Source organism: Ambystoma mexicanum, chromosome 13, assembly GCF_040938575.1.
Source record: "Ambystoma mexicanum isolate Mex_15411 chromosome 13, UKY_AmexF1_1, whole genome shotgun sequence".
Taxonomy (NCBI): Eukaryota; Metazoa; Chordata; class Amphibia; order Caudata; family Ambystomatidae; genus Ambystoma; species Ambystoma mexicanum.
The window spans coordinates 628,905,429-628,920,305 of record NC_090938.1 but is presented as its reverse complement, the minus strand read 5'-3'; the positions used below and the strand labels follow the sequence as shown (position 1 = coordinate 628,920,305).

The window sequence follows — 14,877 nt, the reverse complement described above, 5'->3', positions numbered from 1 at the left end:
GAGATATTTAAAGGTGTTTTGCAAGCAAGGGCACCCTCTTCTCTGTCCAATATTTTAAAAACTTTTGGACAGATTTACCCAAAGCCAACAAAGGAAATTATTGCAACGCTTTGTGGCCACGCTGTTTCTTATTTGGTCCAAATCCATCCAGCGTTTTTCACATCAGAGCTGTTTCAAAAATTAACTTTTTCACTTTGGGAATATTAATGGAAATAGGCAGAAAACAGCATTTGTTTTGTTTTCCTAATAACTTTCTCATATTTTAACAAATTATTCCAAAGCTTTCCAGTTGGGGGAGCTCATGACAAACGTTCATTTTGGAAAAATGTCTAAATCCATCCAGCAAGTCAAAAGTTACCAGCAATATCATTTTGGGAAAAGACTATGTAAACAGGTTGCACCTTATCTAGAGGAAAGATCTGTTAAAAAATAAAAATGTTATTAAGGAAACAAAAAAAACGTTTTTTTACTAGTACCCATTAATTTTCCCATAGACAAAAAATGTAAATTTTCGCCGGACCGCACAGTGAAAACCGCTGGATGGTATGGGACCAGGTCTGAAACAACTTGGGCACGAAGCATTGACACACAGTCCTTTGGGGGTCTGGACTTTAAAAAAAATGTTTAATGGAGAAGGGGGCGCCCGGTTCTCCAGAAATTATAGAGCTATCTCCCAAGGTGCTTTGCAGGATAGAGGCTTTTCAGAAATGAAAAAGCTGTCATCTTTTAATTTTCATGATGCATGAGATAACTGTGGTTACCCAAAAACAAAAAGCAGAAAAAGGGCCATTTGGAGCAGGAAACATAACTAAGTGACATCAGGCTAAAGGTGCTGGGAGGAGGAGGACACCATGTGACATTTGGGAGTTGATGGGGGGGGGGCCAGGGACCAAGTTAAGAGCATGAAGGATTTCCCATAGCCGTGGTTACTCGGCAGGATACCCGCGGCTACAGAAGAAAAGGCGAGCAGGAATTAAAATGCATCACACGGAAACAACGAGTGTTGGGGGAATGGGAGAGGGCTGGGGAGGTGAGGATGCCTTGAGGGGATTAGGGAGAGCAGGCACAGATGTGGGTGGCACTTGGCGAGTGCCTGCGAAGGCACAGAAGCATTTGTTTTCATTGTTTTCCCGATAACTGCAGGCCTCTAACAACTATAGATAACCACAGCTATCTGTAGTACATAGCTATTATAGCCACAGTTTTGGGGAAAAGGTTTGCAGGGAGAAAGATTACCAGGCCACTGGACTGCATGTCCAGTGGCCTGGTAATGTAAAATGTGCAGTGGACATGACTAGTTGGCCCGATACACATGCATAGTGGCACGGCTGAAGGCCATGGCTAGTGGCCTCACAGTGTTGTAAAATATACAGTGGGCACAGTGGCCAGGGCCAGTGGCTTGGTAATGTTGTAAAACATACAGTGGGCACGGCCGAAGGACGTTGCCACTGGCCATGGCTAGTGGTCTGGTAATGTTGTAAAATATACACTGGTCATGGCCAAAGTCCTTGGCTGCTGCCTTGAAAGTGTTGTAAATATACAGTAGGGCACGGCCGAAGACTGCTAACTAGCCAGAGGCCCTTGCTAGTGGGCCTGGTGCATACGTATAGTGGCCACGGCCGAAGACCATGGCTAGTGGCCACGTAGTGTTGTAAAATGTACAGAAGGAATGGCTGAAGGCTGTGGCCATTGGCCACGACCGAAGGCCATGGGAGGTGGCTTAGGAATGTTGTAAAATATACAGTGGTCACGGCGAATGGACGTGGCTGAAGGACATGGCTAGTGGCTTGGTAGTGTGGTCAAATATACAATGGGCATGGCACAGAAACAAACTATGGTGTACTAAAACCCTCGAAATTCACTGAAAAAAGGTTAAAGTTTAGTTAAGTTGCCCAAATGTATCACAACATAACCTGTGAAATTCAGTGCATTTGGGATACACACATTTCTAAACCAAACCTTAGCATTTGTCCAAACTGTGTAATCCTAATCAAATGATCTTCCCTCTCTGAGCCAATATACCCTTACCTGCTGAAACTGAAGCACATACAAACCACCATTTAAAAAACTGCACAATCACAAGCATGTTTAAAGAATAAATAATCAGGGCTATTAATGTAACGATTGGCAAGTACATTTCGCCCTACGGTGGCGCCCCAGATATTTTATAAGCTCATGCATATCAAATGTTAGGTGACTAGAAAATCCTTAGATCTAATTACTTGTTTTCCATTCCTTAAGGATGCAATCATGATTGCAATCTTTTGGTGGGCGCTTCCGTTCCCCAGATTCTGCCTCAGACACCTCGCATGCTGCCTGGGCTCCTAGCTCCATCTTTTTCTTTGGGGGTTTGATTTATGAGAACCTTATAGTTTTCCGGTACTGATGTCACTACACAACAACCTGGTGCAACAAACGGTCCATTGTGATGCATGCCAATGTTCCAAAATCCAAGCTCTGCTGTGCAGGACACGTTAAGTGAGTGGCTGCTAGCAATGATAAAGGCGTGGGTTTGTAGGGAGAAGAAAGGGGTGGGTTGCTGGTGTTTTCTCTCTCTCTCTCTCTGTCGCACAAATACACAAACACACACACAGCCTTCCTCTGCCTCTGAATTTACGAATGAATCCACCCCAGATGTGTGCAGAGAGCAGTGGGGATAGAACATGGCCATGAGAATGTCAGTGGAAGCTTTAATTCACACATAGGAGTAAAGTGTCACCCACTGCATACAGGGCTAGCTAGTACTAGTAAGAAGATATGTTAAGTTCCTATATCATGGGGAAAGCAATTATGTCCTATTTATTTTTGCTTATATCATTTTCACCATTTAATATATTATTTTAATGCATAAATATGTGAACTCAGAAATGCTATAACTGCATTACCATACAATAAGCAGTTTCTAAACTACTTTCATGCTACACATTTGAAGCTGTTATGCCTGTCATTTGTTAAGCGTTTACAATTGAAAAGATGTACACACGAGACAAAAGTACGCATTAATAGACACCTCTTGTATAGTTCGGTATCACTTCGTTGTGGAGCATCTTTGCAGGGGACAGACTTCCACTTTTGCTTTTCCTGGGGCTTTGTTCTGCACTTCCGTTTTCCAGGCTGTGATTTGAACCAACAAATCTGCAAAACAGGAACATTATAGAACATTCTCTCAATCTAACTTCTTAAGTCGGATTCATTAAGTTCAATAGAATATGATCCAAAAAATGAACATTTGAAGAACAGACGCATGTTCAAGAATGTTTGAATTGGTTAAGTTTTCATCATAAAAGTCTGAAAGCTACCAGAATTAATTATGCTGATGAAATAAAATGTGTAACATAAACCAGTGGAATACTAACCCGACAAGGAATCCTGTGACTTATTTTGCAAATCCTCTCCAATGAATACCTGCTATTCCACAACACATCTAACAACTCTTCTATGATTGTCTCAACAAACTGTTGTGACTATAAATTACTAAATACTACAACTTCTATTAATTCAATCAATACATTACAATAAGGACATTGTATTGTGATGTTATCAAACATAGGCCACCACATCAAAGCACACATAAACATCAACAAGGGCTTGTAAAATCAATAGCCCACTTTCATTAGTGAGGATATTTTATGAAGGGCAAGTACCATTTGCGTGGCGCTCAACCTTGTTGGTGAGTATGGGGATGTTTGAAACTTTTATTTTACATTTACTGCAAACAAAGGTCTGGATCCAAAGTCCTGTAGGGCATTAGGTGTTACTGACTGTGATGGAAACATTTTCACCCAGGTCCTTCAGATGTACTCACACTTTGGCTGGAACAGAAACATGCAATTTCAAAGTGTAAGAGAGACTTCAGGCTAGGAATGGCAACACTTGTCTGTGACATTCTGAATGATCACATCACTAAATATATGGTTTAAATGAAAGCACAATTGTGCGTGCACTGTCCAAGAAAACATTTAAGAGGAACACTGCAAAAAAACTGCAACAAATCAATATCTCGTAGTCATGATAATAACTCATCTTGAGACGACACCAGCACACATTACTTTTGGACGCAACGTTCAGCGGACAATTAAATTATATTAATATAGGAGTAAAACAAGAATGCCTGCTTGCTCCATCACTGTTGTTTCTGTTAATCTGTGCCTTTAAGAAACATCTCTATGGTGATCCCGGAATCTATCAAATACAGGGGGAAAATAGCTCCTACCTCTTGCATGCAAATGAACCCGTCCTGGTGGTAAGGAATGGGAATACCCTCAAAGCTTTACTACATACATTAGAGGCATACTCCATGGATAGCTCAAATCCGGTTAAAAAGGGAACAATATGTGCAGCAGCAAAAACAACAATAACCTGGTCTAAATTCTCACATCAACAAGGCTGTCAATCTCCCAAATAAACGTGAAATAATGTGTGGTTTGATGAGCCAACAGTTTGATAAACCATGAATATTCATAGATCAAATGTGGGGTACAGACAACCCTCCCACACCTACTCAAAGCACTCCTATGACCCCTATTTCCCCCACTGCTCCACACTGCCTCCCTGCACAGCACCCCAAGATTAGTTTACATTATATTTCTGTTTCCAGCTGCCGGGGTCATCAGACAAATGAAAGCCAGAATATCAATTCCTTTTCTTTATGGTAAACCACTGGAAGCAAGGGAATAGGTGGAACTGAGCCCACAAGGTGGGTTTTGGTAATGGGTGTGATAGCTGCAGTTTCTCTTAGAACCGTGGGCCTCTGTCCTTCCCTCTCTTCCCTCAGAATATCCCCCTTCCTGAAAGGAAAAAAACAGTCACTCACAGTCTCTGGGTGTTTGACGGGCCCACGCTTCGTTCTTGGTACTAGGTACTTAGTTGCATCTTTTTTGTCCTGGTTAGACTTCTTAACATGTCGCATTGGCGCACCTGGACTTCAGGGATCCCTGGCACCACCACGCAATGTGCCTTTGGTCATCATACTTGCTATCAGACTTGCTCCCTTAAGCTAGAGCCCGGGATTAACTGGATGATAGGGTTTCTAGATGAAGCTCAGGGCGGCTTTCGACCCAGCTGTAGCACTGCTTTGTGGTTGTGGCAGCAATGGGTGACCTCACTGCTGGCTTCCACGCTGTCAAACATTCCATTCCTTTAGCACGTCTTTATGTTGTAGGCATCAGAGATAAAGCACTGCCCTGACAAGAAGAGTTCCTCACAGGAAGAGTTCAATCTGTGTTTTTGCCTCTGCTTGAATAAGCAACAAACCCCATTACCTGTGGGGTGCCACAGAGCTGCGCACTCAGGCCCCCTTTATTTAATCTTTATGAGACCGCTGGCCGACCTTAACAAGGACTTTTGAGGCTATTTTTTTAATCTATGCCAATTCCACCCAGTTGATTTTCCATTTAGGATTTTCAGAACGATCGCAGTCCGATTGTTTTAAAGGTTGCCCGGAACAGGTCAGCTCATGGATGTACCTTTATCGTTTAAAGTTCAATATTAAAAAACAATATTCAGTAATGCTCTACTCCTTTTTTGGTTGTCTAGAGATTCACATACACAACAAAGCGGTAGATTCCTCTGCTCTTGACTTGTGGTCAAATATGTTTTGGCCCACTGCACATGGCACCCTTCCTGCACTACTACATAAAGGTTCGGGACCCGGGGACTGGATGGTCCTTTTGCTTTCTCTGGACTACCACATCACCATGGTCTCCCGCTTCTTTCACTTACGTTCTCTAAAAAAGAAGTCTGGGATATCTGATCTTTTCTCATTGAATCCATCTGCTAAATGCTTTTGTTTCTAGTCGGCTGGATTGTTGCAATGCAGTTTTATTTGGGTTTCCCTAAATTTGCCCTACATAACTTACAAATGGTCTATAATGCTGCTGCGCGACTCATCTTGTACCTGGGTCTCAGGTCTCCGCAGCTCTGTGGATGTTACGCTTGCTGCCAGTGGAGCAACGAGATAAGTTCAAGGCTTTGTGCAGAGGTCCTATCTTAATCTTATTCCCCTTTTTCCCAGTTATAGATGATGTCAGTATTCACCCCTCGCGTGTTACACTTGGCGTCAGAAGGACTCCTCACTGTTCCTGAATCCAAATATGTTAGGTAGAGCGGGCCCTCCTTTTCAGTTCAGGCTGCCAAGCTCTGGGATGCTTTGCCAGTGTCTCTCTGTCTTACTGTTAGTCATCTGCCATTCAGGCATAGTTTAAAGACTTTCTTGTTCCAACACTAATTCCACATTAATTTGCAAAATCTTTTTGGGACATAGCGAGGTATCTCTAAGTTCTTGCTTAGCACCAAGAACTATTTTTAAGTTGATAGTTTGTGCTTTATAAATTATTTTACCCACACCAACTAGCTTCTCTCCTGCGGTTGGCACAATCTGCCTGGCTCCACAGGTTATTCTGCCTGGCTTTCACCTACTACCCAGTCTTTCACTATCACTCTAGGAGTTTGATCACTGTTGAGTTCCTTTGGGCTGTCACGCTCTCCTTCTCTCCTCTTCACTCACCTTCTGCTCCTCTCCTCCCTTTTCCCTGTTCCTCCTCTTCTTCTCCCATTTCATCACTTATTTTTCCTCATCTATCCATTCCTTTTCTACATCTTTCTATCTTCTCCCTAAAGTTTCCAGACTCTGGCTTTGGTGATGTTTGCCATATAGTGTGTGCCCTCCACTCCCTCACCTCTGTTCTCCTCCTTTGCTCCACTGCTCTCCTTACACGTCACTTCCTCCACTCTTTTCTCCAGCTACTCTGCTTTATTTCCACTCTGCATTCACTCCTGTACGCGTGCCCCTGACTCGCACACCTTCTGTTGCATCTTATTACTGATGGGTGATCAGGCCGGTATCTTATAATTGTAGGAGTGTGTTCACATGTGTATGTGTTTCGAACAGGGTATCTGATTTGGTACCGTCTCTGGATTTATACTTTGACATTGTTATTGCCCATAGTACTGCCACCCAACGTATTAAAAACATGTGGTGTCCATCTTTGTTTCACTATCTATGTGGGGTTAGATAGTGCAGCTTTCTCTGTCCAGAGTTTTTTTACTTCCCAAAATGCATTGCTTGTCGACTTGGACCGTTCCATGGCTGCGGGAGCCCGCACGTGCATGGCCCTGAACCTTTGACAACCTATAAACCAGGTTAACTGTTAAACCACAAAGCCTTGGGATTTTGGCTTCATGGGTGTCGTATTCAGTGCCTATCATTCTGCTATTGTAGGCAAATCTACTCTGCCGAGGATTGTTGGGGACAGACTAATGGGGTATGCAAACAAGCTCGAGATAGTCTTGCTTGCCTGGCGGATCCACCAAATAACTGCTCTGCAGCCTCCTTCATGGACCGGGTCGTGGTCCCCCCCTCGCTCCCTCTCAAGGTCTCTCCTCTATCCCATCCTCCAGCCTCAAGCATGGGACTTTGTCACTCAGTGTAAGAGTGTTGGAAATAGGACAACAAGGATTTTGCCATGCCCGTCCCCCTTGCAGAGGCCTGCCAGACCCGAGTAGGGCACTAATTCTTCACCTGTCTGTGGCTTTACATTTTCCAGAATATTCTCTGGAAAGGTTCAACAAGTTTGTGGGACATCAAACCATCCAAACTTTGGGTGGTCCAGCAATCCTCTAAATTCTCCCAGCACTACCCCTCACACATTTACCCAGCAGTACACCTCCCCCCATTGCGGACACTTTCCAATCAAAAATGGGCAGTGTATTTATCTATTGCACAGGACGATGGGGACAAGGAAATGAAGCAACAAAGCTAATGACAGAAGGTCCCACATTTATCCTGAGCCTCCATGCTCGAGGAGATTGTGGCTACACGCCATTTGAAGCAATGCCAAGCTTTGAGCAATGCACTGATCTGCATCAACAAATGCATAGCACCAACAAGAGCCAGCCAAAAGACCAACATCAACAAAATCAAATCTTATAGCACCTGATCTGCTTTTGCAAAAACTGAAATCGTTACAAAACAATGACGGCAACAATCAAAGCAGCATAAGACACTGTCATACTAAAGAGAAGGTTCTAGGCAGATCATACAGCTACCATTATGCATCATCAAAACAAGCGTCAAATACAGTAACACTATGGAGCTCCTAACACAACGATACAAGACATTAGAGAAACTGAAAAGCGTTCCTTGGATTGGAGAATTTGAAAGTTTGGGCTTTGCTCACCTGTTACTGAAAGACTTGATTACACACTGAGGATTGCCAAAACCTTGCTTTAATAAAAGCAAGCAGCTTGACCAAAGACGGAAGGGATTGGAAAGGAAACTCAAGAACGTAATGTACAACCACAAGAAACAGGCAAAACAAACCATCAGCAAATTATGCCACTAGTCACCAAGGCCCCGGCCACATTCCTATAAAATGTCCTCGGAATCAGGAGGAGGAATATGATAACAACTGCTGTGAAATAAAATACAGAAAATGTACCAAACCAAACAATGAAGCAAAGTGAAATGGAAAGCAGTATTTCTTTCAAGACCAAAAGAGGGTGTTGTAACTTGGCCACCCACCCTTACCCTGTTGCACCATCTCCTCTGCCATGCGCCAAAGCACCTAAACGAACATCTGAAATGCCCGGGCCCATGAATAGCCCAACAAGAAGAAGAACCAGCAGGTGGCAGAATGAGGTGGGAGTGATCAAAAGATGTTTCAACATACTTAATTGGGTCATTACTTATCCCTTCATTACCTATCCCTTCCCTGTTTTCCTGTTTCACATCAGTGCTGCCTCTTCTACCAGACGTCTTACTCACACCTTCATTCCCTGTCAGATTTAAATCTGCATGGCTGAGCTCATAAACACTCACTGTTCTTCACTTAATTCGTACATGCACTGTTTGTCTGAAAAAAAACCTGATCAATCGAATGCAAATAAAATCAATGACTCAATGAATTAACATTTCGTCTCAAATATTTGATGGCATAAATTCAGGACAATTTGACACACAATTCAGCTATGATTTTTTTTAATGCATTTAGAAGTGGCGTTGTGCTGCTCACTGCTGTTCAGTGTCCTCAGTCTGCTGGTGGGATGGTACGGAATTCGGAGCATAAGGGCCCAATTAACATTAGCACAGCGGACTTTCGAGAATGGGTGAGCCTGCCACTTACCGGAGAGACTAGAGGTTGCACTCTGTTAGCATTAGCATCCTCCATCAGACCATCAAGAGATGACTAGGCCATAGGATGGGGGAGCCATTTGAGGTCCAGTACCTGGAATAGAGCTATTGGGCTTCTCTGATGTGTACAACCAATTGGGAGCAGTCATGCCATTCTCTGAACACAATCTCATCTAGATGATAGGGCATGAGAGTGGCGCGGTTGAAGGCAATTGGGCAGGTTGTTGCCATATCAGGGTGGAAGAGAATAGTCTTTCAGGAATGTGAGCTTGTCTGCCTCAGCTCGAAGGTGTGTTATGTTATGTTACTGGGATTTACACAGTGCTCTACGGCCATGCGCACGGTATCCAGGTGCACTGGCTGGTCTGAAAGAGAGGGAGTGGGTTAGGCTTGTGGGTGAGAGGGAAAATGCAACACGGCTTTGCTGACGTGTTGATGAGTGCAGTTCAGAAGTATCCTGGTACTCTGTGTGGGTCTGTTTCTGAGACAGTGGTCTGGGTCGAGGGCATAGAGGCAATTGTGTCCTGTTACAAGCCTTGTGTGTCCATGGTGGTATTAGTGGGGGCAGTGGTATGTAAGTTGATTGTACAGGTGTAGAGTTTTGTTGTTTGGTGTTTTTAGGGAGCAAGTTTACATTTCTGTGAGCGAGTTGTCTGTATTTGGAGTGTAAAGAAGGGAGAGTTAATTTTGGAGTAAACTATTTATACTGTGGGGAAAGAATTAATCTAGGGTACAATGGAGAAAAACACACTGGGGATACAATTAAACAAAGTCAAGAAATTCAATTAGAGCAAACAATTAACATCCGGCTCTACCAGAAATGTCGTCAGGCCTTGTACGGTAGTCGCCTGTCTGTTTCCATTTCCTTCCCACTCTCCCCCTCCCTTCCTTATCTATGTCTTAGCTCTTGCACTATCTGAAATGTCGTCAGGCCAAGTATGATAGTTAATTTCACATCCTTACTGTTCATGGCCTGTAAGAATGTCGTTGTATTTTCTCTTGTTCCCTCCCTTGAATCGCTTTGAAACACATTGTGTATAGGCGCTATATAAATAAACTATCATATCATATCATACAGTGGGGCTAGAATTCAGCTAGGGAAATAGTTCCTTGAGTGGGGAACAGTTACCATATGATGCTAATATGAAATTGTGTGAAGAGTTCAAACATCTTACTTTTTGTATCTTGTCGGGCTGGGCTAGAGTGTGTTCAAGTTGGCCGAATTAAGGCAACTGTATTATTGAGTTGGAAAATCCAGATCTGCGTGAAATGACCGAATGCAAAAGTTCAAACTTTTATTTTTCTCAATTTCTCCTCAAATATATATGTGGGGGGAGACCCCCCACAAACCCCCCACCCTACCCCTATACATTTTTATTAACTTTACTCCACCACATATATAGCTGCGGAAAAATGGGGGTTGGACTTTTGGGGGTCAGACTTTTGGCCCTTTGTCATTTTGTCCTATTCTGGAAAATCCTAGAATTCCCGATGCCTACGTTTGAATATGGGACATGTACCATGACTTTGTATTCTTTGTAGTTTTGATAGTGACATTTCTGGTAGCCCTGTATAAACGCAAGTTGCACTTGTATAATTGTGAGGCGACCATAGTAAAGACTTGTGTGGTCTTGTGATGCTTGTGCAGGTTTGAAACCATCCTCTTGAGCAGGCAGATGTGCTAGAAGAAATGATTGCCCATCTATTCACGTGAGAGGTCACTGCCAGACATCACTCTGATATTTCAGTTGGTGGGGGCGGCCTCAGGTAATCAGTCAGGGCTATGGGAAATGGGAAAAGGTTGCTGGGACTATGACTTTAATCTCCTGAATAGTGGTGCACAAATGGCAGGTTCCTAATTTTCTGGCAGCAACAAGCCCTTCAAAAGTACAGGTATAATCCATGCTATTTTAATGTATTTACTACATGGAGGTGGGGCAGGGAGTGCAGGGTTTGCTCCCTCCAAATGCTCATTGCTGCAAAGGCACCTGCATCTACTCTCGCAACAGATGTATAGGTGGGGGTGGAAATGCCTGACTCCCTGAGGACTTGGCCTGTTTTTTTGCTGCTCTGAAAACCAGACAGAATCCTCAGGGATTCATGGTAATACTTCCGGCTGTACCAGTGGTTATGATTGATTCAGAAGGGGAAAGACCATATGCAAATCAGGCCTGGTCCCACCCCAAAAGGGGTTGTCCAGCACGAGGTGTTAGGCCACATCCCTTCTGCACGAGACCATAAGCATCCCCAGACATGTTTCTTCCTCACTGGACCTCATCAGTGAGAAGTAGCTTGGGTCTCTAGGCCCAGCAGACTCAGGACCCACCTGTGGGCATACCTGTCCCGCTCAGGGTGACTAAAGCAAAACCAAAAGGTGGTGGCTGGAAGGTTTTGAATCCATCACAACCACAGGCACACGTCTGGGCAATCCTCCAGACCATCGTTTTTCAGCCTGCCAAGCCATTACAGAAGAGGAAAAAACCATATGCAAATCTGACTTTGTCCCACCCCAAAAGAGACAGTCCAGTCTGAACTGCTAAGTCACATCCCTCCAGCCCGGGGACCACAAGCAAACTGAGACATGTTCGGCCACATTGGGTATCATCAGTGAGAAGTAGCTTGGGTTTCTAGGCCCAGCAGGCTCAAGAACCACCTCTGGGCATACCTTTCTGTCTCGGAATGACTTAACCAAAATCAAAATGTGATGGCTGGAAGGTTTTGAATCAGTCATAACCCCTAGCACAGCTCTGGGCAACCCTCCAGACTATCGTTTTTCAGCGTGCCAAGCCATTACAGAAGGGGAAATACCATATACGAATCATGTTTAGGGATGCTTGTGGTGTTGTTCAGAAGGGGTGTGACCAAGCAGTTTGGACTGGACTGCCCCTTTTGGGGTGGGACCAAGGGTGATGTGTACATGGTCTTTCCGCTTTCTGTAATGGATTGGCAGGTGAAGAACGATGGTCTGGCAGGTTGCCCAGAGCAATGCCAGAGGTTAAGATTCATTCTAAACCCTCCAGCCATGACCTCCTTTCTTTTGTACTTGATGAGCACCATGACCAACTCTTTTTGGTTATAGGTATAATGGCAAAGAATCCCTGGAACAGATTTGTGTTCTGATTCGTGTGCCTTAAACCTACGACCAAAGGCAACCATAATTGCACAGAAAGGGCAGGGCTGCGTATATGTAACGGTTAGCAGCTGCAGTCCTCCCCAGGCAATAACTGTGATATCTAAAATGACTCTCTTTAAGCTAATCCAAGCCCAGCCAGTGTGCCTATTTCTAGGGTTGAACTTTATTCATACCATTTGCCTACAACGACGTGACCAGATCCGTTGGGGGGAAGGAGGAAGAGGAGGAGGACGAGGAGGAGGAGGAGGAGGAGGAGGAGGAGGAGGAGGAGGAGGAGGAGGAGGAGGAGGAGGAGGAAGAGGAAGAGGAAGAAAGAGAGAGAGAGAGAGAGAGAGAGAGAGAGAGAGAGAGAGAGAGAGAGAGAGAGAGAGAGAGAGAGAGAGAGAGAGAGAGAATGCCTTGTTCATCACTGTTTCCCCACAATTCAGAAGTATTACTGACACCCTCCGTCCATAGCTCTACGTTGCGTATTCACGCATCTCTGGGAGGTGATATTTAGGCCCACTCGTGTATTGATGAGGACGCCAGGGAAAGCGATAATAGGCAGATCGGTGATGGCAACTTTGGTCACTGTAGGCTTCTCCTTTGTCTTCTATACAGCGATTGCCAGATGATGAGGGACTTCCCTGTTCATGAAATGTTGGTGGCAAGAGGGTCCAGATGTCGACGTGTGGCCTCTAGTTGCCCTGGCAGACATCGGGTAATGGGATGGCAGAGCAGCAGAGGCTGGATGCGTATGCTTGCAAGTGTTCATGCGGGTGGATCCAGCAGGCGTCTCTGAAAAGTTGCCAATAAATGACAATGTTTACGAGTCACTAACGCTGAAGCAGAGGATGTACGCTAAAATAACGTAGGACGAAGGGGCCACTGTGCCGCATTTTGCGATTTCGATCTTGCCATTTCTTTTTTAAATGTCCCCCGCATTCACTTTCATGTATGCTGGGGACACTCCCACAGCCCCCGAATCCGTAAATACCAAAGTAGAAGTGCCGGGGGGAATACCCCTGCAACCCCTGCATACCTACCTCAGTATTTTCGGATTCATGATTTTATATACATGGCAAATTCGGGAAAACCATGTGTACGGTCTTCTGGATACAACCTTTTTGGTCGATACCGAAGCAGAGGAACAGACTCATTTTGAGGAGGTCATGAAGGAATCAAATGAGCTACCAATCACATTGCTGTCTAAAGCAAGGGGGATGACAGGAGAGTCATGGTTTTGAGACCAGCTGCCTGGGCGGACAAAGGAAGTCAGACTTGTCTCCAGCAATGGAAACTGCTTTAGTTTGTATTCACATTGTGTGCATTTATTTCAGCAATAGAATTTGAGATCGAAAGCATTGTGGCTCTTATGGTTTGCTTGTCCAATATTCTTTAAAGATAAATAGAAAATGATTGCGATATCAGAAAGGTCTGTTCCCATGCGTTGGTGTCCAAACGATATAACAGTCGGACGAAGCTTATGTTCCCTTTTGTTGGCCAGTAGTGGTTGGCCACTCTGAGCGTGTATGGATGCGATTGCTGTCGGGATGGACCTTGGTATGGCACAAGTCGAAGATTCGGTGGGTTTGGGAGACGGTGCGGCAGGAGGGGGAAGGGTATGGGAGCCTTACTGTCGGAGGCAGGAACCGGGACACAGCAAGCTGGCGGGACATTGGACACTATAAGGGGGAGCACGATGCAGCAGCTTATGTTCCTGGGTCTGGCGTAGGGTTCCCGCACTGCAAATGTCCCCAATGGAGAAATGAGCCACTCAGTTGCAAATCTCTGCAACGCCTTCAAATTCCAGCTCCGACTAATGGATGCTACCTCATTCTCACATCCCAGCATGCCCTCTGACCCTAGGGTGGCAGTGGATGCTACCTCATTCTCACATCCCAGCATGCCCTCTGACCCTAGGGTGGCAGTGGATGCTACCTCATTCTCACATCCCAGCATGCCCTCTGACCCTAGGGTGGCAGTGGATGCTACCTCATTCTCACATCCCAGCATGCCCTCTGACCCTAGGGTGGCAGTGGAAGTTGCTGCATCAACCAAAGGGGCCACATATGATAAGGTAGCTCTGATGTCACCTAGGGGTCCTCCCCACAAAACACAGACACTGCAAGCACAGCTATATTAGATCTATATTAGATGAACTCCTATTTTGGGGGGGATAGCTGTAAACACTACACCAGTCTTCCCTTCAAGCAGTTACAGCACAACTGGCCTGGGCAGAAACCAAAAACAAGATGTCGTGCAATAAAGGGACCCCCATCTCAACAAGAGGTCACCAGGTGCATTTTGGAATTACTCTCTAGCTCAGACTATGCCACCACACTTCCTTTTCTTCAGAAGGCAGCATTTAGACTTCTCACGGCTTGATTATTTCATCCAAAAGGAGCGGAAGGAATAACTCCAACATGTCGTGGAATATTAAAAAAAAAAAAAACCTTGGCAACGATTAGTTACAGATGTAAGAGTTCCCAAAAGAAAAAAAATGATTGCGACATGACCTGATCTGTCCTGGTTAGCAGTGCTAACTGAGTTGTCAGAACATTTGTAACTGTGGGGTGGGGAAGATGGTTTCGTTCAGGGCTGGGATAGCGCCTGAGGTTAGGGCTGGGACATT

The 14,877-nt window shown here is 44.8% G+C and overlaps 1 protein-coding gene across 2 annotated transcripts in view; it reads right to left on the bottom strand.

Annotated features, from left to right (window-relative positions):
- KRT222 (keratin 222) overlaps positions 1-14,877 on the bottom strand; it is a 332,692-nt gene that overhangs the window by 18,121 nt on the left and 299,694 nt on the right. For both annotated transcript variants that reach the window (XM_069634548.1, XM_069634549.1), the window contains exon 8: positions 3,011-3,135. In XM_069634548.1, coding sequence (XP_069490649.1) covers positions 3,011-3,135 — 125 coding nt within the window. The remainder of the gene's footprint in view (positions 1-3,010; positions 3,136-14,877) is intronic.